This window comes from Morus notabilis, unplaced genomic scaffold (genome assembly GCF_000414095.1).
Source record: "Morus notabilis unplaced genomic scaffold, ASM41409v2 Scaffold362, whole genome shotgun sequence".
In the NCBI taxonomy this organism is placed as follows: domain Eukaryota; kingdom Viridiplantae; phylum Streptophyta; class Magnoliopsida; order Rosales; family Moraceae; genus Morus; species Morus notabilis.
In genome coordinates this window covers 160086-187378 of record NW_010358469.1, presented here as the reverse complement: position 1 = coordinate 187378, position 27293 = coordinate 160086, and the positions used below count along the sequence as shown (strand labels likewise).

At 39.4% G+C, this 27293-nt stretch overlaps 4 protein-coding genes across 7 annotated transcripts; 2 read left to right on the top strand and 2 right to left on the bottom strand.

The window, feature by feature from the left end:
* Positions 1-877: 877 nt before the first annotated feature.
* On the bottom strand, positions 878-2332 carry LOC21390974 (WD repeat-containing protein LWD1). Its single transcript, XM_010092642.2, has one exon. It carries the CDS (start codon positions 2247-2249, stop codon positions 1140-1142), a length of 1110 nt encoding a protein of 369 aa, XP_010090944.1. The 5' UTR covers positions 2250-2332; the 3' UTR covers positions 878-1139.
* A 622-nt stretch (positions 2333-2954) lies between these two features.
* Positions 2955-6523, top strand: LOC21390972 (pentatricopeptide repeat-containing protein At3g26630, chloroplastic). 3 transcript variants are annotated; one of them, XM_024162039.1, is made up of 3 exons: positions 2955-4481; positions 4942-5202; positions 5352-6523. In XM_024162039.1, exon 1 carries the CDS (start codon positions 3067-3069, stop codon positions 4351-4353), a length of 1287 nt encoding a protein of 428 aa, XP_024017807.1. In that variant the 5' UTR covers positions 2955-3066; the 3' UTR covers positions 4354-4481; positions 4942-5202; positions 5352-6523. The 3 variants fall into 3 exon arrangements, with proteins under 3 accessions (XP_024017807.1, XP_010090943.1, XP_010090942.2); XM_010092640.2 differs by having other exon boundaries at positions 4352-4481; XM_010092641.2 differs by having other exon boundaries at positions 4942-6523.
* Positions 6524-12205: 5682 nt separating this feature from the next.
* LOC21390971 (acetyl-coenzyme A synthetase, chloroplastic/glyoxysomal) lies at positions 12206-19803 on the top strand. The gene is made up of 18 exons (XM_024162036.1): positions 12206-12648; positions 12733-12879; positions 12956-13234; positions 13330-13498; positions 14171-14253; positions 15077-15178; positions 15283-15371; positions 15473-15563; positions 16016-16129; positions 16787-16863; positions 16978-17056; positions 17229-17297; positions 17399-17574; positions 17720-17776; positions 17983-18073; positions 18377-18475; positions 19037-19241; positions 19609-19803. Exons 1-17 carry the CDS (start codon positions 12250-12252, stop codon positions 19220-19222), a joined length of 2307 nt encoding a protein of 768 aa, XP_024017804.1. The 5' UTR covers positions 12206-12249; the 3' UTR covers positions 19223-19241; positions 19609-19803.
* Positions 19804-20980: 1177 nt separating this feature from the next.
* LOC21390969 (eukaryotic peptide chain release factor subunit 1-3) lies at positions 20981-23672 on the bottom strand. 2 transcript variants are annotated; one of them, XM_024162035.1, is made up of 2 exons: positions 23503-23672; positions 20981-22677 (listed from the first exon to the last, which is right to left on the bottom strand). In XM_024162035.1, the coding sequence occupies exon 2, from the start codon at positions 22638-22640 to the stop codon at positions 21327-21329; it is 1314 nt and encodes a 437-aa protein (XP_024017803.1). In that variant the 5' UTR covers positions 22641-22677; positions 23503-23672; the 3' UTR covers positions 20981-21326. The 2 variants fall into 2 exon arrangements, with proteins under 2 accessions (XP_024017803.1, XP_010090939.1); XM_010092637.2 differs by having other exon boundaries at positions 20981-22655.
* Positions 23673-27293: the final 3621 nt, after the last annotated feature.

Below are 27293 nucleotides of genomic sequence, written 5' to 3'. Positions count from 1 at the left end.
AAGTACCAAGAGTTCCCATGCGTTGCTACGCCTGATAAAACTACTATAACAAAGGAGACGGGGGAAAAAACTACAAAAGCTTCAAACCTAGTCAAGGATCAGAGTTCAATTACTAAGAATGGAAGTGAGACTGCTGACCAGATTAATGTTGTTCCCACTACAAATCCCGTCGTGAATTGGTCCGTTCATCAGAAGACGCGGCCCGTTGAAACAATCAACCAATTAAGGAATTGCAACCCACAGTGTTACTTCGTTGACCCTTACAGCACTGCCACGGCCGTGACCTATCCCTACTATGCCATACCTGCTTCATCTGTGACGGCTCCGATACTAGTCACACCCACACCTACGTGCAACGGCATGCTGCAAAACTACCCATACGAAAGGGCAGTGTTTCCTTTATCATTCCAGACACTAGCACCTCCAACAACACGAGTCGGGGACTATTTCAGCGACGATAACACCATGGGATGTCATATCATGTGAAAGACTGTTGTCATATTAAGGTGTTCGTTTGGCTCTTGTTTTCCTTGAGGAGCATTTTGAAGCATCATTTTTGCAGATTTAACTCTTCTTGCTGCATCTTGCCTCACAAGCTACAAATTATATCTTCCTACAATAGGCTCTTTCCTAGGCTCAAAGTTTTTCACTAGAGTGTAATTGAAGCAAATACAAATCGAAATCAAAGCATCTTATTTCATTTAGTTTGATCAGCAATCAGCATGAAAGCAACATGAAATTTCAAAGAGGGTGCTTGTTTTAGGAGATTTTCTTGTGCAAACTCTCAATGTAAATGGCTACAAAAGCCAATTAATGAATGTGGCAGGCTTAAAATGATCGATCGGTTAGTGTTGCTGATTATTTGCTGGTTGAACAAAAAAAAAGAGCCTAGATTTTAAGAACCGAAGATATCCATTCACTAGCCATCATCATCACTACAAGAACTCAAGCACTTGCATTATACCAAGAGAAGAGAGTCAACAGTGGAACATCCTAAAAGTTAAAAAGTTAAAGACATGGTAAAGAAAGCAAAAGGACAGCGAAATGCATAGCTGATAGACATTGAAGAATTGAGAGTCCCTGGCATTGGCAAATTGGTTGCTGCTAGTGCTGTTCAAAGAGAGGGAAGAGGTGGCCTGTCATACCCTGAGTATCTGGAGCTTGGAGGAGAAGGCGATGGCGACCCAGTCGGGCTGGGAGGAGGACCACTGGAGCTGCTCGATCTCGGCGCCGGCGGTGTAGGCGAGGATGGGGTCGAGGCCGCCGTCGAGGGGCTGGCCCATGGAGGAGAGGTCCCAGATGAGCGCCTGGGAGTCGTCTCCGGCGGTGCAGATGTGGCAGGAGCTATGTGGGGCCCAGGCGATGGCGTTGACGGAGGCCTGGTGGCGCTGCAGCTCGACCACCGGGAGCGTGGGGAAGCGGATGTCGAGGACGACGACCTTGGCGGTGTCCATGATGATGGTGGCCATGTAGCGGGGGTCCTGCTTGTTCCAGCCGAGGCGAACGAGTGGGGTGTCGGGGTCGGAGCTCTCGTAGATGATGGTGGAGTGCTCCTTGTCTCGGAGGTCGAAGACCCTGACGGAGCCGTCGGCGGAGACGGAGGCGAAGACGCCGACGCCGCCCCAGGCAATGTCGTAGACCTCCTTGTCGTGGGCGATGAGCTGAGTGTCGACGGCCTCCCTCTCGATGTCCCAGATGGTGCAGGTGGTGTCGATGCTGGAGGTGCCGATGCGCCTCGGCTCCGCCTCGTTCCAGTCGAAGGAGGTGAGGGGCCCGCAGAACTCGCTGTTCTTGTTGCCGTTGAGGAGGGAGAGGAGGCGGACGCGGGAGCCGCCGCTGTTGGTGTTGGTGTTGTATTCGTCTCCATTCCCATTCCCGAGGTGCGCATCAGAATCGTCATCGTGAATCCTCCAGAGCCTCAAGAAGTCGCTGGAAGTGGCGAGGAGGTCGGGCTTCTGGCACTCCTTGTCGGGAATGAAGATGGTCTTAGTGGGAGGGTAAGGGTGCTCGAAGGAGAGGGCGGGGTCGGAGCGAATCTCGCCGGTGGAATCGTCGAGCTGAACAATCTCGAGGCGGTTGGGCAGCTGCTCGAGAAGGCTGGCAATGGCGAGGCGGTACTTCTTGTCTCGTCGGACGCTCCAGTTCATGGCGTAGATGTGCCACGGGGCCTCGTATGTGTAGATCTCCGACCTCTTCTGCTGCTCGTCCGACCCTTCCTGCTTCACCTCGCTTCCACTCCCTGTCCCCATATTCCAAGATTAATATGTGTATATATATATATATATATATCTCTCTCTGATTCTCTGTGTTTGCTTTATTTGATTCAGCCAAATCCCAACCCCACCGCAGGCAAAAGATTGATTGATTGCTTCAATCACTCAAATCCAAAACAAGTCGAAATGAATAAGAGAGATTGATTTGGGCGTTTGAGGATATGTTGGGGTGGGGTTTTCCCCCTCTCAGGAAAAAAAAAAAAAAATGCGCTTGCTTTTCCAGAAAACGTCCCTATACTATAGAGAAGTACCATTTGGGACTTTTTGCAATTTGACTCCCTAAATTCTGTGTTCTTTGACACTTGAATCCCAATTTAAGAATTTTAACACTAAGAACCCCAAACTCTCTTTAAGGGAAAAAAAGCTACAAGGACATAAAGTGTGTATAATATATATATATATATATATAGGAATTATCTAGTCTGATAAACGTTACTTTTCTCGTTCATTCTTTATGTGTGATACTCAATTTATTTAATTATAACATTAAAAAAAATATAATTTAATTTATGTAATATTAAGTATTATACTTAAATAAATTAAATGTTCCACGTATAAAAACACACCAATATGAAAAATAAAAAATTACATTTTCCGAGCTATATAGGTACCCGATATGTATATGTATGTATATATCTACTTCATTCATTTATTTGTTCTTTTGCTTTGCTGGCTCTCATTTTAGCATTAGGATAAGAGTCTCCGGGATGGGCAATGACGACCACTTATTTATTCTTTCAGTCGGAGTCTGCTCATTTGGTTTTGTACAAAAATAACACAATCCTTGTGCCAAATGTTTTCCGTGTCCCAAATTCATCCCTTTTCGTCCACTCCGACATCAAAAACAAAGTTCGGTTCCGAGGAAGCCTTCACCTTCCTCCAAAACTGCACCAGTTTCAGGCAACTCAAGCAAATCCACGCCAAGATTATCCGCTCTGGTCTTTCCCACGATCAACTCCTCCTCCGGAAAATGCTTCAGTTTTGCTCCACCTCCGGCAACATGGACTACGCCGCTCTCGTGTTCCGCCACCAAATCCCCTATCCTCTCACTTTTACTTGGAATCTCATGATCCGAGCTTACACCTTAAACGCCTCCCCTCGACAAGCCCTCCTCCTCTTCACACTCATGACGTCCCGCGGTTTCCCTCCTGATAAGTTCACCTTTCCCTTTGTCATCAAAGCCTGCACAGCTTCTTCCGCGTTCCGTCCTGGGGACGCCGTCCACGGGCTGGCCATCAAAGCCCGTTTTTCCGGAGATATCTTCGTGCAGAACACGTTGATGGATTTTTACTTCAAGTGCGGAGACGCGCATAGTGGACGCAAGGTGTTTGACAAAATGCGCGTTCGCAATCTGGTTTCTTGGACGACCATGGTTACGGGCTTGGTCGGTAGCGGCGACTTACGCGCTGCCCGAGCGATCTTCGAGCAAATGCCGGCTAAAAATGTTGTGTCCTGGACGATAATGATTGACGGCTATGTTGAGGATCGCCAACCTGAGGAGGCGTTCAAGCTGTTCAGAAGAATGCAGCTTGACAATGTTAGTCCCAACGAGTTCACGCTCGTAAGCTTGCTGAAAGCTTGTACGGAGCTGGGGAGCTTGAAACTGGGAAGATGGGTTCACGATTTCGCTCTTAAGAACGGATTTGAGTTGGATGTTTTCTTCGGCACGGCTCTGATTGACACGTACAGCAAATGCGGTAGTTTAGAGGACGCGAGGAGGGTGTTTGACAAAATGCAAGCCAAGAGCATAGCTACTTGGAATTCGATGATTACGAGCTTGGGCGTTCACGGGTTTGGAGAGGAAGCGCTCGCACTTTTCGCGGAGATGGAGAGGCAGAATGTAAGGCCGGATGAAATTACGTTTGTGGGGATTTTATCCGCCTGCTTGCAGAAAAACAGCGTCAGTGACTGTCGCAAGTACTTTGAGTATATGAATAAACGCTACCGTATACTACCGATTAAGGAACATTATATTTGCATGATTGAACTGTATAGCCGTGCCGGTATGTTGGATGAGGTCGTCCGATTAGTCAATGCGATGCCAGTATGGAGGGGGCAGTTATGCCAATGGTATTGCTAATATATGCGAATTTGGTTTCGGACACGTTGAGGACTTGAATCGGTTAGGAGGTGGTGAATGCTTTACTCCTGATCAACCTAGGACTCGGTGCTTCGAAAGGGATGTGGGTTGATTTTCTGCTAGACAAAGTACCTCTCTCTCTCTCTCAATACAAGAAAAACAATGCTGGGACATGTGTTATTTTATGTGCTTCAAAAGGTTTTGTTCAAATTTGATATATTTTAATGGTTATGCATATAGTTGAGTAGACCGCGCCAATACAAGAAAAACAATGGGATATCTCTGCGTTTCATGTGTGTATATATACATAATTAATTTAATTTTTTTTTCATAGGCATTTATGAACCAAATAAAGTGGTTGAAACTAGTTGAAATGCGAATCAAATTACGAGTGGCTTAGTTCAAGTTTTATACTGTCCTTTTTATATTACAACTTGATGAACTTATTATACTCTGAATACACAGTAATTTAATTGTAGCGTGGATTTTATACGACGGCAAACAGTGATTCTCCTTGTTTGATGTCCTATGTGGGTGTATATATACAGATACAGATATAGATATAATGGTATAAGCGTTTGTTTGCAGTTTTGTTTGAGGGAAAATGACAACAAAAAAGCCAAAATATGAGGGCGGCATTACCAAAGGATTACAAATTTACAATACAATAATCCAACACTTATTTATTGTCGAGAATATCGACTTGGCTGGCTGGTGTCTTATTTGCCTGGAGGGTCTGTGTTTCTACTTTCTACCTATAAAGAAAAGTGCTTTGGAAGACAAACCATTAGAACGTAAAAGTCGAATTCTGATGTTCATCAATCATCATGCCTTAATCCTTTGGTGGGGGTAAAATTTTATAGCTAATTATTCATTTTGATTACTTTCTATCTATCTGTTGTCGCTTTCCATTTTTCCTATTAATTTAGTTTTTCCAGTAACTGAGAGAGAGAGATCTATTTGATGGAGAAAAGTTCACGCGGAAATCACATTTACAGGACAAGGCTTTTCTGCCACTATCTATTTGGTAACGGCTCTGCTGAATATGTGCTTCTTGACGTAGATGACCAACAACCTGGTGCTGTTGTCAATCCATTTCTCAGTTTCTTCAGCAGAACAAGTGCGCACGTATGCGCTTCTTGCAATGGCTGGCTTCTGTTTTCATGCCCTAATGAAACTGATATTAGCCTCACCCATTACAGTGTTTTTAACTTAGTCACCAAGCAAGACTTCGCTCCTCCTCAACCTCAAATCCGCGGACCTAGTATTAGAACCGGTCTCGCTGTCGACGGTCAACACTACCAAATCGTACGCATTTTCGGCGTCAATAACAACGGGGGCAGTCTATTGGAGCTGGAGATTTACTCGTCGCAGAAGGGTGTGTGGAGACTCGAGCGTCCCTTGATTCACCTCCCACCTGATCTTCCCAAGCTCAACACCGCCCCTCTCTTCTCGAATGGAGCCATCCACTGGGAGTTGGGGGGCCACTTGCTCGTGTACTGCATCCTCCATGGTGAGTGCAAGCTCATCCCACTACCGAACCATGTGGATTTAGACAAATGGTCGCCACGCTGCCTAACATACGGGCAGTGCTTGTGGGAGTCGGAAGGGCGCGTCCACTTCTGCTACTCTGATTTCGAAGGGATTCACACCTGGTTCCTCCTCAAGGATTTAGAGGTTCAAGACTATTGCTCCTACCACTACAATCTTCGGTGGAAGCATGCTCACACCATCCTGCATCAAACTCTAGTCGCGCAGATTAGCCCTAGGTTTTGGCACTCGGGGCTATCATTTGCGTCTCCTGTGGCTTACGTTGACAACACTTGCACGATCTACTTAAGGCTACCTGGGGTGGTGGTTTCTTATAATCTAAGGACTCAAACTCTCAAGGAGATTTGTAGATACGCGTTCCCCAAGAGCAATTTCCACTGCTGCTTGATTGTTCCTGTTGTTTGCAGCAGTGATGCACTAGATTTCAGGGCAAGCGCCGACGGCCGCGGCGAAAGACATGGTGCGGTGGCTTAGGCTACTAGTAGTAAAGATGACGGGGATCTCCAAATGAAAGGACAAGAGTTAAAGATGTTTCACATTGGCAGAGATCTTCTAGGCGTAGCCTCAAGTTTGAAACAAGTTATAAGAGATGTTGTACCTTTTTTACTTTATGTTATTGTACATGGCATCTACACTGTTTTTTTTTTCTTTTCTTTTTTTCGGGTTAAAATTATTTATTTGAGTTGACGTGAGATAAGCAACTAATTATCGACAAACACAAAGACAGATAAGATAAGAATTAAGCGTATGAGTTCAAATTATAATTCATTATTTTGATTTTTAAAATTTAAATATTTTAAAAAAAAGAATATTATACAACAACAACAAGTCTTAATTTTAATTTAATTAGGGTTGGCTATATGGATTTCACTTTTTCACACGGCTCTGTTTGAAATTATATTTTTCTGAAGGCCTAGATCTAAAATGTATTTCCTAACGATTTCGGTCCACGTAATTATTAGTCTACCCCTCCCTCTCCTAGTATTAGGTATAAGAATGTCCTCCCAAGCACGAACTGGTGCTTCTAGCGGTTTACGTTGGACATGCCCGAACCACCTCAAGCGGCCTTCGCGCACTTTATCTTCTATTGGTGCTACACCTACTTTACTACGAATAACTTCATTCCTTATGCGATCCATTTCGTATGGTCACTCATCCATCTTAACATATGCATTTCTGCCACACTCATCTTAGATATATGTTGTCTTTTAATGGCCCAACACTCACTACCATATAACATAGTTGGGCAGATTACAGTCCTATAGAACTTTCCTTTCAACTTAATAGGCATTTTGTCATCACATAAAACTCTCGTAGCATTCTTCCACTTAACCCACCCTGCATTAATCCTATGTTAAATATCATCTTCTATATCTCCTTCGTACTGCACTATAGACCCAAGGTACCTAAACTTCCTAGAAGTCTCAATCTCCACATCATCTAAAGAAATTTCATCACTCTAATTACTTGAGTTACTAAACCTACAATGCATGTATTCAATTTTAGTCCTCCTTAACTTAAATCCCTTCGTCTCGAGAGTCTGTCTCCACAGTTCTAACTTACGGTTAACTCATTCCCTATGTTCATCAACTAAAACTATATCATCCGCAAAAAGCATACACCAAGGAACTCTATCTTGAATTTCTCTTGTCAGCTCATCCATCACGATGGTAAAAAGATAAAGACTAAGAGCAGATCCTTGATGAAGGCCGATCCGAATAGAGAACTCTGTCGTGTAGCCTCCAGCAGTCCTCACACTCGTGACCACCCCATCGTGCATGTACTTAATTACCTTAATATACCTCACATGCACTCCTCTCTTTTCTAACACCCACCATAAAACTTCCATCAACACCCTATCATATGCCTTTTTTAAATTTAGAAAGACCATATGTAGGTCCGTCTTGGCTTCTATGTACCTTTCCATCAGCATCCTAAGAAGAAAAATGGCTTATGTGGTTGATCTGTTGGCATGAAGCCAAATTGGTTACCTGAGATGGTAGTTGTGGCCCTTAATCTCCTTTCGATAACTCTCTCCCAAAGTTTCATAGTGTAGCTTATTAACTTTATGCCCCTATAATTGTTACAATTCATCACATTTCCTTTATTCTTGAAGATGGGAACAAGAATACTTCTCCTCCATGCATCAGGCATATGCTTCTTCTTTAGTATCTCATTAAAAAGCTTAGTGAGCCACACAATTCCAACATCTCTTAACGCCATCCAAACCTCTATTGGAATATCATCTGGCCCACATGCCTTCCCCTTTTTCATCTTCCATAGTGCAGTTTTAACTTCCAAGACTCTGATTCCTCTTGTATACATCACATTAGGTTCTCCTTGTGACCTAAGATTGCCAAACTCTATTGCATGATCATCATTATAAAGCTTCTCAAAGTAGCTCCTCAACTTTTTCCTAATGTCTTTATCTCTTGTTAGAACTTGATCCGTATCATCCTTAACACACCTCACTTGATTTAGGTCCTGACACTTCCTTTCTCTTATCTTAGCTAATTTATATATATCCTTCTCTCATTCTCTAGTCCAAAGTTTCCTATATACCTCATCTAAGTAAGTAGAACGAGCCTTATCAACTGCTCGCTTAGCTATATAAAAAAAAATATTATAACAGAACTAAATATCATAATTTATACAATGTAGAATTCTTAAAATAAATACACACGTCGTAACAGTGGAGTTTGAAAAGTGAAAAATAATAAAAGTAGCATGCTATAGTTTTCTTAATATAATAGGGGGCGCATATATAATTGAATAACTCTGTAATTAATATTTTTTTATACAATACTGTGTAATCCCCATTCAAATCTCTTAATGCCACTAGGAGGTCTTAAGGAATTGGCAATTCAAATAATTGCCAAACAATTCAAAGCAAAGCAGAAAGGGGAAAGCAACGTTTGCTCACTAGTTTTGTTATCATTTTCGTTGTCTGTTTTAATAACATTCAAGAATCAAAGCAAGAGAAGTATGTTTTTGGGGAAATTGAAATTTCTCACACAAGGCAAGGGTCCGGGTGTAACTCTCTTGAGAAAGAAGTCCAATTTCTGACTTTGATACCGTCACCACATTCAAATCCAAATCCAAATCCAAATCCAAATTTACTACCATCAGTTCACTACGAGCCGCCGGCCGGCTAAACACTTTCTCCAATGTAAGTTCATCCTGCCGTTTTCTTCAACCTTTTTTTTCCCCCTTTTTTCTTGTTAAATTTTGTATTAGTCAAAATCACGACTTTTTGGCCTATCTTTCTTTACCCTTCCGTTTTCTTCAACCTTTTTTTTCCCCTTTTTTCTTGTTGAATTTTGTATTATTATTATTATTATTGTTATTCAATTGGCATAATCAAAATCGAATTTCAACCGCTTGGCAAAGGCAAAGGCACAACCTTTCTTCTTCTTTTGTTTATTGGGCTTCTTTTTCTTCCATTAGATAACATAAGCAACGATGTTATGGGTAATATAATATGATATATATACTTTATAATTTTATGAAAAATGTTGTCCTTGTTAGTTGGGTCAACTTTCCCAGCACATTCTCTCTCAGGCAGGCCGATTATTAACTTTGAATTTTTTTTATTATGATGTAATAAATGATTTCTATTATATGTTGGAGTGGCTGTGGCACTACATATGTAACTAATAATAATAATAATAAAACAATAAATTAAATTTGGTTTTTGTTTTTGATAGAATAGATTAAAAATTGATTGATAATCAGAGCAGGTAGAGGAGCAGTAGCGACTAGTGGGAGAGAGAGAGAGAGAGAGAGAGGCATCAGAACGGAATCGGATCTCCCATCATCAAATATCAGTAGTATATTATATTGTATCTGTGTAAATCTGATTACGTTAGGTGTTTTGATTAGCAGTATAGCAAATTTGTTTGTTTTCTTTTTTGTTTCCTGATAAATTTAGGACCAATTTGACTTGACATTTTTGTACTGTTAAAAAAATTTTGTTATTTTTATATTGTTAATCAGAAGTTGTTGTGATTAAAAATATATAGGTGTTTGGGAATTTTTTTTTTTTTAAATTATTGTGAATAACAGAAACAACAAAATTCATAATATTTATACACCAAAATACTAAAAAAATATAATTTTTATTTAATTAATTAAAATATCTCTAAAATATAAATTAGTTTTATTCAATGAGATAAATTATATATCTATAAAGATATTATTAAAATATATGAAAGACTTAGCATAATATATTATTAAAGATATTATTAAAATCTATTCAAATTTTTCATAAGATATTTATTAAAATAAAATTTAGCATAAGATATTTATTAAAGATTCTTAATTTTCATATAAACATTTAAATAAATATATTCTTTAATTTGATTTAAAATAAATAAAATAAGTTGATATTATTAGAGTCATTTTAGTAAATTTAGACAATAACAACAGAAGCTGCTGTGAAAAAGCAACTTTAATATTCTTCTCAAACTTTATTGTGGGGGAGTAGTTTTTAGAAGCTGCTAAGTAAAAATAAATTTTACTAAATATCTTGACTTGCTCTAACTTCTTAAAAAAGCTAAAAACAACATCTATAAGCAATGCTAAACGAGCCCTTAAGATTACAAACTTCTTAATTATATATTTCTTGGGCAATTATGGGAAAAGAATGTGTTGATTAAAGTAGTAATAAACTATAATGTTGTAACCATTGTTACTTAGAAAAAAAAATATATATATATACATATATATATATATATATATTGTTAACGGTGAAATTTCATCAACAGGATTGCGTTGGGTCACTCCTTGGTATCTCGTAGGATTACTGGGCTGATATTGGTGTATATTTGAAAATAATGTTTATGAACAATTCGTGTAAACTATGTGGTGAAGGAAATATGAATGTAATGCCTAAATGAAAGGACACACGAAGTTTATAGTGATTCACTCTGTTAATAAAGAGCTACATCCACTGTGTTTTTGCATATATATTTCCTTTTTTTAATTACATATAGAGTGAGGAAGAGAGGGCCCCTTCTGTTCGGGGCTTTCCCCCATTTTATAGTCAAAGTTTACATCAGGAGTGGTTTTTCTCTGTAGGCCTACCCACTTGAGTGCCTACTACCCTATGGGCCTAGACCCATAGCTTGCTAACAGCTTTTTGATTGTTCATTCATCCAGTTTGTCTCCTATTACAGCTCTGCAGATTCCCCTTTAATCCTCCACAGTCCGTTAAAGGGCGGTTTAGGGGCTTGTAATTAATGCATGTATTACTGACATTCTTCAAACCAAGACGCAACTCCCTTGTCCACTCAGGGGCCTGGGGACGTGGACCCATGTTTGTGCAATCGGTTGTACAGAGGGTCAACGGTACAAAGGGTCAACCTTAAGAACCTGCTTCATGGAGGCTTCTCCTCCTTGGAGGGGTCGGCCTTTCAAAGGCCTCTCCTCCTTCGAGGGGTTGGCCGTTCGGATGCCCCTTGGGGCTCCTAGCAAATTTAAGAACCTGCTTAATGGAGGCATTTCCTCTTTGAAAGGGTCGGCCGTTCGGAGGCCTCTCCTCCTTGGAGGGGTCGGCCTTTTGGAGGCCTCTCCCCTTTTAAGGGGTCAGCTGTTTGGATGCCCCTTGAATCTCCGCCCTCTTATACTGACGTGACAGCGCATATTTTCTCACACAACATATGTGTTGTAATATTGTATTGGTTTTGAAGTAAAACAATTATAACTATTTTTTTTTTCTGAGGGCAATAAATGATTTATATTATATGTTGAGGTGGCCGTGACACTAAATGTATAATAAAATAATAATGCAATAATAATAAAACAGTAAATTTAAATTGGTTTTTTATAGGAGTTTTTCTAACCGTACACTTTTATTTATAATTTTAATTTTTTATCATTAAATCTGATGAAAATTATATTAAATTAAAAAAATTAAAAATGATTATTTTATTATTATTGTTTTTTTTTTTTTTTTTTGGAGGATTATCACATTTTTTGGGTAGAATACATATAAATTTAAAAATTGATTGATGATCCGAGCGGATAGAGGAGCAGGAGTGATTAGTAGAGGGGCATAAGAACAGAACGGGATTCTCGCCTATCGATTCGGATCGGATCTCCCATCGCATCATCAAACTCAAAATTTTTGTTTTTTTGATTATTGGTTTCATGAGAAAATTATAAGAAATGGGAAAAGAATGTGTTAATTAAAGTACACATATATGTAAAGAAGATACAGCGTACAGATAGAGAGATAAACAATCCTAATAAATGTAATAAATAAATAAATAAATTTAAGAGAGAGAGAGAGAGAGAGAGAGAGAGAGAGCGTTGACGGAGGGGAGAGAGAGAGAGAGAGAGAAAATGGCATTGAAATTGGAATTGGCCCCTCACCCGCAAACGCAGGTACAGTCGTCGTATAAAAGATGGAAGGAGGGACAGGGGAGAGGTGCAGGCACATTAGTATCCGCGGTCATCCCCATCTCAATCTCCTCTACCTCTACCTCTACCTCTACCTGTACCTGTACTATCAATATCAACAAAAACTTTGATAACAGAACAAGGACAAGGCACTTGTTAGATTCCTCAATCTCAAACTCAATCGCCAACAGTAGTTATTCGGTTAATACGAGGACGAGGACGAGGAAAATGGTAAAAGCCGTCAGTTTGGGAGACCCCCTCCTCGCCGAAGACCAAGATGAAGCCGTCGTCGTACCCTCCGACCACTTGTCCCAACAAGCTCTCGTTCCCTCCCTCCGCGACGTACGTATCTCATTGACCAACTCTATCTCTCTCTCTCTCTCTCTATCTCTCTCGTGTCTGATGATCTGTGTAAGTGCTTAACAGTACCTGGAGATGTACAAAGCCTCCATCCAGGATCCAGGCCGATTCTGGTCGGAGATTGCCTCCCAATTCCACTGGGAACGCAAATGGGATCCGGATCACGTCTTCTCTCACAATCTCGACGTCACGAAATCCCAAGTCCACATTCAGGTTATTTTTATTCTCTCTTTTCTCTGTTTTTTTTTTTTTTTTTTTCTTCCTTTAATAATATCTTTTTGCATTGCAGTGGTTCAAGGGCGGCATCACCAACATTTCCTACAATTGCTTGGACAGAATCGTGGAATCCGGTGGCGGCGACAAAATCGCTCTTTTCTGGGAAGCCAACGATCCCGGCTCTGATGCCTCTTTGACTTACAAACAGCTCCTCTCCAGAGTTTGCCAGCTTTCAAACTACTTGAAAGACATTGGCGTCAAAAAGGGCGATGCCGTCGTTGTTTACTTGCCCATGCTCATGGAACTTCCCATCACAATGCTCGCCTGCGCCCGCATCGGCGCCGTTCATTCCGTATTTCCCTTGCTTCTCTTTTTCATTACTTTCATTTCCATCTTCTCTTCTTTTCAACCATCCGCATCCGCCTTCATAATTCCTTGTCTTTTCAGGTTGTTTTTGCAGGATTTTCTGCAGAATCTCTTGCTCAGCGAATCATCGACTGCAAACCAAAACTTGTCATCACTTGCAATGCTGTCAAGAGGGGTTCTAAGATCATCCACCTCAAAGACATAGTTGATGCGGCCCTCCTCCTATCCGCCCAAACCAACGTTTCCGTAGGTCCGTTACGACTCTTAAACGCTTTTCTACAATCATCTCCACTTTTTAACCTTCAACAACACTTTAGTATTGTAGACTGCAACGCGACTTGTACGTTCTCAAAATCTTCATCGAGCGCTTTTTGCCAGATGCTTTTTATATTATCATTTTGCTTCCCTTATTATCGCTCTAAGACCATGTCCAATGCAAATGTTGATGCCAATTGTATATTTGGCACCAATAAGTATGATAATGATATATCTCACTTGTTGTTTCTATTCTTGCTCTAATGCATAATGCTATTTCAAATACTAAATCTATTTTTTACCATAATCATTAAGCTTTGGAAGTTGTAGAAACAAACTCTTAACTCTATAACAATTTGAAAATGTAAATATTGCAATGATATTAGAAGACAACGTGACATGCCAATGAATATCGATCAAATGCCAAATTTACCATATGCTATACCTGGTGGTAAATTTACCACAAAGTATCGCATATTGTAAATTTGGCACAACCAAATGACGCTGCATTGAAGAGTGTTTTTACACTCAAATGCCAAATTTGCAATTGAAACATCACTTGCAGTACTGAATTGGAGATACTCTTAACAGATATATAAAATCACTCTTCTATATTTAAAGTTGTAAGTTTATTTGTCTGTTTATTTATTTATTTATTTTTAAGCAGATAGATGCCTAGTCTTTGAAAATGAAGCAGCTATGAAGAGGGAACCTACTAAATGGCAAGAAGGAAGAGATATATGGTGGCAGGTCAGTGTGCAACCGGTCCTTTCAAAAACTATGATTCTAATGAAAAGAAGGTTTATCATATCTATTATGTGCATAGTGTATTAAAACCATCTCTAATACAAATGTTGGTGCCAACGTTATATTTGATCTGCTATTTTATTTTGTGCTCTAATGCATGATGTTATTTCAAATGTTATATCTATTTTTTGTCATAATTATTAAGCTTTGAAACTTGTAAAAGTAAATTTTTAATATTAAAATTTTAAAAACAATAACGTCGTAATGATTGAATAAAAAAGTTGTAACGGCTTTCATCTCTACTTGGTATGATATTGTCAGTTTTGGGCCTAAACACGCACGGTTTTGCATTTGGGTTTTACCCAGAAGGCCTCATATCATTGGGATATGTGTAATTACTTATAAACAGTTACATATCAAATTTCTCAAACAATGTAGGGCTGTACAACTAGCACAGTCTTAACCTTTTGCCTCAAGGGATTGATAACTGTCATACAAAAGTTAATATATCAACCACTAGCAATCAAATGTCAAAGTTGACATATGCTATACTAGAGAGTGATTTTTCCACTCAAGTGCTAAAATTTGGCATTTGACAAAAACTTTGTATTATATTGGGGATGCTCTAATATAGTTGGAAAACCTCTATAACATAATAGCATTTCTTTTGCCTTCCAACTTTGAAATCAAAAGTCAGTAAAATCTCGTACAATGTTGTTAGATGAGTCCCGGATATTTCTGGTGCATACTTCTATCAGCTCATAAGATCATAGTGTTGTTGCATAATTGTTTTACTCATTGGTGATAAATTGTTACTATCTTCTAGGATGTGATTCCTGAATATCCAACGCATTGCGAGGTGGAATGGGTGGACGCTGAGGATCCATTGTTTCTGCTCTACACAAGTGGAAGCACTGGAAAGCCTAAGGTATGCATCATCAAGGATGTGCTTCTTATATTATCTTTTTTCTCTCATGGAAAAAGGAAAATGTTTTTCCCAGTAGGTAAATATTTTCTTTTTCCTTTTTGAAGGGTGTTCTCCATACAACTGGAGGGTATATGGTGTATACTGCAATAACATTCAAATATGCGTTTGATTATAAACCTACTGATATTTATTGGTCAGATTACCCTATCTTCTTTGAGACTTCATAATTAAAGTACATGAATATTAGATTGTTTTGCTGCTCAACATACCGACTTTTTTCTCCCTTTATTTTAGGTGTACGGCTGATTGTGGTTGGATTACTGGGCACAGCTACGTCACTTATGGACCCTTGCTCAATGGAGCTAGTGTCGTCGTTTTTGAAGGGGTAAATTTACTTGCAAAGCAGACTAGTCATTCATAAATCATAGAGGATAACTAACCTAGACCTAGATTTATGTGTGCAAATAAACCATACAATAATCGCACTTTTGGTTTTACAATTTTATGGAATCCTATTTGAAAGCTACAGACAAGAGTTTGCACTTTGTAGTTCCAAACCTGCAGATTGTAGAGTGAGAATTGAGTTTTATGTATTTATGGCGCATTTACACTGGAAGTGGAATATATGAACAAAAGAACTATCCTCCTATGGCAGTAGTATTTGCTTGTGGAGATTTTCTAGGTAACTATCAAGGCAAAAGGCCATTTGCAAAATGCCACTACCAGCTTAACATATTAAATTCACATATCAATCACAAATGGTAAATTAGGAAAATCTAGTACATTCTACTATCAGTGTAGTCCTCTAATCCGAATGTATTTACGTTCAACATGCAGTCTCCAAATTATCCTGATTCCGGTCGCTGTTGGGACATTGTTGATAAGTACAAGGTTACAATATTTTACACTGCTCCCACATTGGTGCGGTCCCTAATGCGTGATGGTGATGAGGCAAGTTATATCTGTGACTTATAAACTCTAGTTTATGTGGATATCAATATGATAAAACACTGCAACAAATATCCTTATTATGATCAGTTCAATGGCGCATGTTCCCACCTTGTGATGTTGCTTAGTATGAACCCACGTCATTTTGTTTATTTTACATTCATGGTCACGACTGAAAGGCAAGGCAAGCATAAAACAACATATGGAAGTATAAATCACCACTAATTCCCCATTACACTTAGAAATAATAAATGAAAATGGAAAACCCTTGAACGCTTAATTTGTAGATGTGCATAACGAAGCAGAAACTTTGGCTTCTCAAAAAGATCAGTTGAAATCCATCTCCTTTTCCTCAAATATCCTGGAATTTCTTTCCAACCAAATCGTCCAAAAATCTATTCTCTTCTATGGGGTATTCTCTTCTGCTGTCAATTGTTCTCTTTGTTTGAATAAAATTCATTGTTGAATAAAATATCTACTGATGAACTTGCTCATGTTATTTTGATATCCATATTTTTATTGGTCCGTCTAGTTGTCTGATTAGAAGAGCAGAAGTCTGTTCTATTAGTTATTACATATATTGATCAACTCCATATCCTTGGTGTGCATGTAATTCAGTTTCTTAATTGGTTAATTGATCAACAATTGTTCATACTGCAGTATGTTACTCGCTACTCAAGGAAATCCTTAAGGATCCTAGGAAGCGTTGGTGAGCCTATCAATCCTAGTGCCTGGAGGTAGCCAGATTCAATAAGGAAAAGTGTATATATATGTGTGTGTGTGTGTGTGTGTACATATATGTTATATATCAAGTAGCTTCTTTAATTAAAGCCTATTTGGTATTGGCGCAGGTGGTTCTATAATGTAGTTGGAGATTCGAGGTGTCCTATTTCTGACACTTGGTGGCAAACAGAAACCGGTGGCTTCATGGTAATTTTTGCTCTGTTATATTCTGATGGAACTCATATAGGAGCATTAGGCATGGGATTTCTTGGATATTTTTTCAATTGATTGAATACATGCACGTAAGTGCATATAGTTCCTTCTCGGCTTCTCTCTGTCACTTAATATGTACATAATTCTTCATTTGTTCATATGGCAGATAACTCCTTTACCAGGTGCCTGGCCTCAAAAGCCTGGTTCCGCCACTTTTCCTTTTTTTGGAGTTCAGGTAATTTTTGCTTGTTTTATCGTTTAGAGCACTATTTATTTATTTTTTCCTTGCAAATGTAGAGTTCAGAGCTTTGTTGTCTTCTACTTGCATGAATGCAGCCTGTTATAGTAGATGAAAAAGGTGTCGAGATTGAAGGGGAGTGCAGCGGATATCTTTGTGTGAAAAGCTCTTGGCCTGGAGCATTCCGTACGCTCTATGGTGACCATGAAAGATATGAAACCACTTACTTTAAGCCATTCCCTGGTTATTATTTCACCGGAGATGGCTGCAGAAGGTAAGTGACAATACCAAACTGTCACTTTAACTCGTTTAATCTCCCAATGCGCGTTTATAGGACAATAACTTCCCTTTCCTTTTCATTTTTTTAATCTTCCATATTGGATGCCAGACTTGCTAAGGTTCAAAAATTAATGTTTCAGGGACAAGGATGGGTATTACTGGCTTACGGGAAGAGTTGACGATGTTATCAATGTCAGGTATTTGATGTTTAATAAGTTTCTATCCTTATAGAGAAAATTGTATTTGAGTTTCAAAGATTCATGTATTCTAGAAAAACCATGTCGTTATCCTCCCTCACGTTTGTCTATCACCTGTGTGCCGTTTATTGTTAATGGTAATAACAAAAAAATGTACGCTTTTATAGTGCGTTGGTGGTGGTTAATGCTGTTCATAATTCATGCAGTGGACACCGTATTGGTACAGCTGAAGTAGAATCTGCTCTGGTTTCACATCCCCAGTGTGCGGAAGCTGCTGTCGTTGGTGTTGAGCATGAGGTATGTCTACTTTCAGGTGTGTGTTCACATGTTTATGAGAGAGAGAGAGAGGGTATCAAAGGTACTTGTCGTAGGAATGCCTTAACCGATGATAATTGGCCGCTCTAAGTGCACAAAGAGGGTATCTAAACAATATTGCTCATGGAAAAGGGATGAGAGGATGAGACCATGATACTTTTGCAGCTCTAGGCGAAGGGCAGAGTACAAATTTATACATCATAAATCGTGAGAAAAATATGAAAAGAGATAGAGAGAGAAAATGCTTGCCGCCAGTTTCTCAGCAAAAGCATTTTCACTGTGTAGGTTAAAGGGCAGGCTATATACGCATTTGTTACTCTTGTAGAAGGTGTTCCTTACACTGAAGACCTACGGAAGAGCCTCATACTCACTGTTAGAAAGCAGGTACGCCTCCTACCTAATGACTTGACGACCGAACAATTCAAAAATATATTGTTGCAATCACTCTTCTTGATTCTCTAGAGGGTTCATATGCCAGGTTTATAGCTAAACGTGTTCCCCCTTTATCTCTCTTCATTAAATTTGATGAAGAGATATTTTTGTGCTCTTACTCTGTAATGCCTAATCCCAAATAATTTATGGGTCTCGTTAAAGTGTTGAACTACCTTGTTTGAATGAAATCCAATGCAGTTAAACTAGAAGATGACAAGTTTTATGGTGGAAAGCTGTTCAGTCTTTTTCAGATTTAGTTCTCTAAAAATCTAGCCTGGTCGGTGTACCCCCCATTTACCTTTCTTCTAACTTCTAAGGCTTCATAATTTGCGCATCCTTGAGGGATTGGTTATCTAATTGAGTATGAGCATTTGTTCTCCAATGACGTCTAGATGAGCTTGAACAATAAGAAATAAACTTAGCATATATCTCGTAGTATCTTTGGATTTTCACAAGCGGATGTAGAAATTTATAAGCTGTGATCTGACACTTGAAAAATGTTTGACATTTCAGATAGGAGCATTTGCTGCACCCGACAAAATCCACTGGGCGCCTGGCCTTCCAAAGACTAGGAGTGGAAAGATAATGAGGAGGATTTTGAGAAAAATTGCTTCCAGACAGTTGAATGAGCTTGGAGACACTAGCACACTAGCGGAGCCAAATATAGTAGATCAGCTTATTGCACTCGCTGATTGCTGAAGGCATTTGTGCATGGAAGGTAAAACTATCTGACCTTCTCCAGTTGTTATGCGGTGATCAAATATAGTAAATAAGGAAACACTTGGGTAGTTCATGAACATATCCATTTTGCTTTTGTTCCGGAAATCCTTCATGCCGTGATTTCAAGTCGGATGTGTCTACCAAGCATAGCGTCTCAACTGGTTTTCTGGCCAAATGCCTAAACCAACCGAGACTACTACTAGAGGTCCACAATGGCCTTTTATGTTCTTCAGAAAACCAATATGCAAGACTAGATTGAAAAAGCTTCAATATCATCTCTCCATCCCCTTTATTTAGAAATATATATGCGAGACAAATAAGCTGAGCATTATTAACCTAATTCGAGATTCTAAATTCCGGTGCAGGATCAGCTGTAAGGTATACGAGGGGAAAGGAGTGCATTCACATACTCCTTTTGTAAGATCAATTTTACATGTCTCTCTCTAGCAAGAAAGAAAAAAAAAAAAACAGATCATATTTATTTCCATACATGTAAGGATTGGGCATTGTTTTTGCTGTGAAGAATAAGATCAAGTTTTGAATAAAGTGATTAAAGCGAAGTAGTATTGCTTGTAGAAGACTGTTTGAAATATCAATTTGATTTTTATTCCAAATGTCCAATTGAGCGTTTGTTCCTGCATGGCTGTCAACTATTGGATTCAATTATTGAAACGTCAATTTGCGTAAAAGGCTTTTTGATTTCGGGGTGATTTAGAGGAATACCAGTTGTAGTGAATTGGAATTTAAATAAACTACTTTTGAATAACTTGCGCCTTAATTTGACATCAAAGTGATACAGATAAACAATCAAACTTAAATAAGTAGTATACAACTTTATTTACACGAGATTTACATCGGTTAAGTATGTTTTCAGTTGACCCCTCTTCTCTCCTCTCGTTTCTCTATCCATCTCTGCTCTCACTTGTTGGCACCGGCAGTGTGGCTGAGATGGTGACCTCGCATTGGCAATCTCAAGTCTTGAGTGCTGAAGAGCTTCCAAAGTCAATCATCGAAATCAATCATTGCATTGACAATCATGTTGGCGAGGTGATTGAGGAAGTGACTGGAATCAATCAATGATGAAACAAACGAATCCGGTCACCACGGATGTGAGGTCGAGGCAATTGTGATGTTGGCTCGTTGGTCGTTGCACCGGCTTTGCCCACATGATGCTAGATATTCTGATGTGCGTTACCTTATAGTATCACACCAGTCAGGCACGGCCCTTTTTTCTTTTTCTTTTTCTTTTTTTAAAGCACATTTTGTTTCAACTTTGAAATGTCATAAAGAACATAGGGACTTAACACCTTAGGAACAGAATCAACAGAAACTAAATCAAACGATAATTGAAAATCATAATTAATATCAGCAAAAAGTAAAATAAGTAGATTACTCGGAATTTGAATACGAGAACAATCTCTGGTGCAATGTAATACACATATTGCACCAATCATCATAATTAGTCTTTGTTCACTCAAATCATTGCACTATAGGAGCAATCTTTTACAGCTCTAGAGCATTTAGTTCAAATTCCATTTGAGTTTTTCATTCTGTTTTATCAGTTTAATCATAAGACTAGAGAAATGTTCGCGGATGGTATATATCTTCGTCTGGTTCAGGTATTGCATTCAGGCTTCCACTAGATATATAGCTCTAAATTGCTCCAGAGATTATAGTCCTGACTTTTGGTTTTGAACCAGAAATGATTCATAAGGAATACAAAACAAACACTAATAATAAGAAAACAAGAAATAGCCCAATGTACATAAAAAACCGACATCAGATTAAGATTTAAAGAGCACGTGAATGGTACTTTCACCTTCCAAAACAAACCTCCCTCCGTGTTCTATATGAAAAATCTTCAAGAAATCACCATACTCTTTCATTCATTACAAAGCAAAAAGGTCCAAACAGCTTTGAAGGGGGCAAAGGTAGCAAAGAAAAAGACACTTGCAAAAAACGAATGCATATGCGGCCAATAAGCACCGAAATTTGAAGATTGTGGAGCACAGAGATGCTAGATTACCAAGCAGAAGCAACCTGCTACAGAAACGCACTTCGCCAAGCAACAATTCATTGGCTCTTAATCGGAATCCTCGTACGCTTCCCCATCATCTGATACCTCATCAAATGATCTGATGTCAAGCTGGTAACGAAGGATACCTCCAATCCCACCGAATCCTCTGCAAAATTGTGACCCCTCCTGGGATTTGTTCGTGACAAATTCAAGCGTACAACCAAACCGCTTGTACTCGTTGGCGAACCACTCAAGTAATGGCATCTTCTCCTGAACTTCGAGCTCCGAAGAAGTAGCTGCATCACGGAAATTGCTCTGGTCAGCTTCTTGGTCCTTGTTCAGATGCTTTATGATAATCTCGCCAGTAGCACTGTTTTTCAGCACATACCTATTGATATCCAGATTTTCCCACACAATTAGGATTTCTACAGCGCCCATTTCCAGAGCCTTGAGTGTGTCATCCACACCAAAGACATATTTACCGGTGTCCTGACTGATCTCCTCAAAGTACTTTCCAATCAAGCGTTTCTCTTGTATGAACTTCACATTAGAAAGAATTTCTGCAGATAGCTCGATAGCTTGATTGAAACCATTTTCACCCCCATAAGAAACATCGACCACGTTTAATATCTTTGCCTGCAAACGAGGATCAAACATATCTGACTGGCTTAGTTCAGTCTTGAAATCTGCTGAACCAGCAAGTATTAGACCAGCAACATTTGGCTGACTGGTAGCAGGATTGATGAAGAATTGCGTGGCAAGCTCAGCAGTCTTTCTGACATAGTTATGCCGCTTTTCCATCCGAAGACGGGCAAACCGCAATGCTGACTGACCTCCTCTTCCATGCTTCTTTGGTAGATCAACTGTGAATTTATGTAGCACCTCTCTTGTGTTTCCACTTAATGTCCCAAATAGCGTACCATTTCCATCCATTACAATAAAGCCAAACTTATCATCAGATTCCAAAAGTTCATTCAAAGCTTCAGTGTGAAACTTGTTGTCACAGAGATACAACGAGGCATTTATTGGCTTGAAAGGTTCAAAGTCAATGGTAACCTTCTTTTCCTTGCCGTCTTCAGTAACAATCGTCCCGGTGTAAAGCACCAGCCCATTAGGAGGAACCTTGTTATAAAGCTTCAGTCTTTGTTGTGCAGAAGTAATGGCACCCAGCACTGACTGGCGGTTGACCCTGCTTTTGATGTTGGAAGCAGTTCCGAATTCATCACCCAACATCTTAGTAACCCGAGAAATTTGATCTCGTGGAGGCATTATAAGTGATATCATGCTGGTACCGTTGCCTCTCGCAGATTCCAACGCCTTGATCAATTTCTTGATCTTCCATATCTCGATGTTCTTGTCAGATTCATGACCATCAGCCATCGCCACTTAAATAGACTGAAAACAGGAATATATTAGCCTGCCCATGTCAATACGTTTCATGGTTAACAGAGACGACAAATTCCAAAGAGACAAACCAGGAAAGCACCAAACTTTAGTATATTAACTCTGATGGCTGACAATCTAAATTTCGCAATAATGAATAGCACATACTAAACATTCTCTTGCAAGAAATTAGGATGCGCGGTTTGGACAACCGACAGACAAAATAATCCAGCAAAACAAAACACACACCGACAAAGAGCTAGAAACAGAGAAGAGGAACATGGACAATTCCGAAAATGAATGAAACTTCAAATAACCATTAACCACGGTAGGAAAATTGCTTTTTTTTTTTTTTTCTTTTTTGCTCGGTAGCTGCAGTAGACAACTGATTTCAAATAATCACTTCAAGGTGTTGACTTGGGAGTTGTTATTTGGTCAACAATCAGCAAATCTCAAAAATACACAGATCCTGCGATTAGTATTATAATCTGGGTGGTTACAAGTTACAAGTCAATTTTCTGTTCGGTATTGAGACAAGAAATTCAACTAGATGAAAAAAAAAAATAATAATAATAAGATCAAGCTAATGAGTTGAATTGAGTAATGAAATGCGAGTTTGTTTTTGGGAATTATATTGTATTATAGGTCAAAAGGAGCAAACCCTAAAGCTAAAGCTTAAAACAAAGCCAAAAGCAAAAGAAGATGATAAGATCCGCGCTTAATCATAATCATTTATAAACAGAATAATCCCATTGCATAACTGATGAATACTAATATTATTATTAGTATAGATCATCATCATCATCAGAAGAAGAAATACAGAGAAAAATTTCAGCAGAAAACTAATCAAAATTCAAACCTCAAAATCTGAGAAGACGGAGAGACGGCCGGCCAAGCGCAGGAATTTCTCTCTACTCCTTGTTGCTTTTCCTTTCTTAGGGGCTAGGGTTTCTTTCTTTCAACTTCTCTCGTCTGGATTCGACCAATTGTATTCACGTGGGACCCACATTTCCATTTTCCTCGAGAAAATTTGATAAAAGAGACTACAATCAAACAGAAATTGAGGATCTATACCACTTTTTTTTTATAACAAAAAAATTATGACGTGTATCTTACGTGTCAAAAAATAGGTCCTATCTAGTTTATGTATTTGGGTCATTTTAAAAAACTCTCACCAAACCTCAAAAACTGACCCTTTCTCTCTCACAAACCGACCACACGACCGACTCCCTCACAACCTCTCACCGGTTTCTCTCTCGCCGAGTTTCTCTCATAGCCCGACAAAACTGACCATCTCTCCCCGACAAAACCAACCCTTCTCGCCGAGAACCGACCACACTTCTAACTCTCCCCGACAAAACCGACCCTTCTCGCCGAGGACCGACCACACTCCTCACTTCCCCGACGAAACCGACCGTTCCTCGCCGAGGACCGACCACACTCCTCACTCTCCCGACTAAACTGACCCTCTCTCACCGAGGACCGACCACCCAAAAATTGACCCTCTTCAACAAAACCGACCACCTCCCTCACTAAAAACTGACCAAAAACAGGCGACTTCCACGACTGAAATGGCATCACAAAACAACTATTCTTCCTCAACAAAGACGGCCATTTCCCGAACCCCCATCGACGAGGCAACGGAATCTGCTCAGGTAAAATTAAGGTTTTTTTTTCTACATTTTTGCAAGAACAAAAACTTAATATAAGAAAACAAGAATTGCATACATTAGTGTGTGGTCTGTTCGTATCTTAGTCGGTTTTGGTTCTGCTGTGGTCTGTTCGTAGTCGGTTCTAGGTCGGTTTTGGTTAGTTTTAGTTTTAGGCTAGTCGGTTCGGGTCGGGTCGGTTCTAGGTTGGGTCGGTTCTTAGGGCAGTTATGTGTCTTTCTGTCGGTTCGGGTCGGTTCTAGGTTGGGTCGGTTCTAGGTCGATTCTTGGTCGGTCTCGCGCGCGCACTCTTGCCACCCCGCGCACGCCCGTACCCCCTGCGCGCGCACCCTTGCCACCGCGCCCGTGCCCCCCCCCACCCCCACGCACTAGTGCCCCACCGCGTGCACACACCAGTGCCCCGGTTCTGTGTCTTTTTGTCAGTTCTATGTCGTTTTGGTCGGTTCTGACCGATGTCTGTTTTTTCTTTTTTTTCAGTATTACCTCCCGAAGTACAACACATATGAACTTCCTGGGATTGGACAGCTAAGGATGATCATGGATCCTATACAGGAGTACTTCCCAGTGAAAGTCACTATGAAGTCAAAGATCGAGGCCCTGGAGGTAATACGGCAGAATTTAGACCCTGAAACTGAAATGCCAATTTTCAAGGAATCTACCTTGGGACATTTGATTTCGATGTCTAAAAGTATGATCTATTTTGGAGTGTTGACACACTATCTGCTTCTGAGGCAGATAGAAGCAGAAAAGAAATATGAGTTGTGGTTCATGGCTAATGGAAAGCCAACTCGGTTCGGAATGAGGAAATTTGCCTTAATCACAGGATTGAACTGCGGGGAATTCCCAGAGCCGGACGTGTTGTTGAAAGCTTCAAAGAATCTAAGATTGTTGGAGCATTTTAAGACCCAAATAGTACTTGTTGCTGATTTAAAGAAATTGCTCACAGAAAATAAGATAAAAGGTAGCGATAAAGCAAAGATCACTACTATTTACCTTTTAGCACAAGTATTACTATTTGGGGACTGAAGAAGACCGTCCCACTGGAATGGCTGTCGTACGTCAAAGATTTAGATTTCTTTAACAGCTATCCATGGGGCAGGGTGTCTTTTGAATGCACTCTGCAGTCGTTGAGGAAGAACCTAAAAGAGAAATTTCAGAAATGGGTTCGGAATGGAGGTCATAAGAGCATCAAGGAAACCTACTCAATATGCGGGTTTCCTTGGGCCTTCCAGGTATGTCGTACAGTTATATGCATAATTTTTAATCATGGCCTTATAGTAAATAATACATAGTTTTCCAACCATGGCATAATTTTTAACGCAAGTTTGGGCATTCGAAACTTTTCCAACCATCGGCGCCACGTTTGCAAATATGGTTGATGGACGTCTTCCTAGAATCCTCAAATGGGAGGCACGTCAGGTTTCATTGGTCGAGGTTGGACAGATAGACGACCTCATGCAAAGGATTTCTCCTAATTTTGACTCCATCAATATGTTCTTCTGGATTCATAAACTTCCCATCCACTATCACGTGTAGCGGTACCTCGTGGGCTATATCCTTGAAGAATAACAAATCATCATTGTCTTTTATTACAACGGGCAACGATTTCTGTTTCAAATTCGGTACCCACGATAGCTACAAAGAATGTTTTTGTCCATCAATTCTACATTTTCTACAAATCTTATCAACGAAGGTTTCGAGAGTATCCTTCTCATCCATATATATGCCAATTAAATTACAATCTGTATGCCACACCCAACAACTTTCAGTCTCATCCCATTTTCCTCCAATGTCAAAAAAAATCCTCCACTGAGCCATTATTTAAATTTTAAAACTGTAAAAATTTAATCAAGATAATAATATGTCATTAAACCAAACCAAATATCCCACGAACAGACTAAGAACATACCATATAATGAGAACAGACCATATAATAAGAACAACCCAAGAACAGACCAAGAACAGACTAAGAACCGACTGTGCAATAAGAACAGACTAAAAACTGACCGTGCAATAAGAACAAACCAAGAACAGACCATGAACAGACTAAGAACCGACCGTGCAATAAGAACAGACCAAGAACAGACCATGAACCGACCATGTTATAAGAACAGACCAAGAACAGACTACGAACCGACCATGTTATAAGAACAGACCAAAAACAAACCAAGAACAGACCACGAACCGACCATGTATAAGAACAGACCAAGAACCAACCATGTATAAAACAGACCAAGAACAGACCACAAACCGACCAAGAACAGACCTTTTTTTTTCTAAACCCAACAAATCTTCATCATATCAAACAATGTAAACTGGTCTTTTAACATGTAAAATTACTATTTTAATGGATTTTTAACATTTTTAACTACATTCTCATCTTAAAAACATATGAACAACAACGAAAAACACCATGAGAGATATAGAAAATGAAAGACTTACTTAGTAGCTCTTCTTCAAACTTCGTTTTGGACGAGAAAAAAATGCTGAATGGGCAAGATAATAATGTTAATGAGGTTATGCGACGACGATGACTTGAGAAGAAGAGAGAAGAAATTGAAGACGGCTGGGAGAAGAAAATGGCGCGAAATGGAAGAGGAGGAGGAGAAAAAAAACCCTAAAAGCATAATTGATGACGTGGAATGCTGATGTGGAAGTTGGGTTATTTACCCAATTTTTTTTTTGTAGTTTACTTATTTAAAAACACTTTTTACTTAGTCTATTTATACAAAGTGCCCATTTTCCTCCTCATTTATTTATTTTATTTATTTTTACTTTTCATTTGTTCATATCATTCTCTGTTTTGGTTTCGTTTAATCGGTGGAGTAATTAGGTCTACAAAAGTTTTTTTTTTCTCCTCTTTTTCCTTCTTTCCTTTTTTTTTTTTTTGGTCGTTGAAATTACAAAACGAATATGCATTTTTTTTTTTTTTTGAGAATAAATATGCACAGGTTTTTGAGCATATATAGCATTATAAATT

What these genes read in the sequence shown, in the direction of transcription:
- LOC21390972 (XM_024162039.1), top strand. Translation starts at nt 3,067, where the DNA reads ATGTTTTCCGTGTCCCAAATTCATCCCTTTTCGTCCACTCCGACATCA.
- LOC21390969 (XM_024162035.1), bottom strand. Translation starts at nt 22,640, where the DNA reads ATGGCTGATGGTCATGAATCTGACAAGAACATCGAGATATGGAAGATC.
- LOC21390974 (XM_010092642.2), bottom strand. Translation starts at nt 2,249, where the DNA reads ATGGGGACAGGGAGTGGAAGCGAGGTGAAGCAGGAAGGGTCGGACGAG.
- LOC21390971 (XM_024162036.1), top strand. Translation starts at nt 12,250, where the DNA reads ATGGCATTGAAATTGGAATTGGCCCCTCACCCGCAAACGCAGGTACAG. An exon ending in GTGTCGTCGTTTTTGAAGGG is followed by an intron (nt 15,564 to 16,015) that starts GTAAATTTACTT and finishes TTCAACATGCAG; the next exon opens with TCTCCAAATTATCCTGATTC. An exon ending in TACTCACTGTTAGAAAGCAG is followed by an intron (nt 18,476 to 19,036) that starts GTACGCCTCCTA and finishes TTGACATTTCAG; the next exon opens with ATAGGAGCATTTGCTGCACC.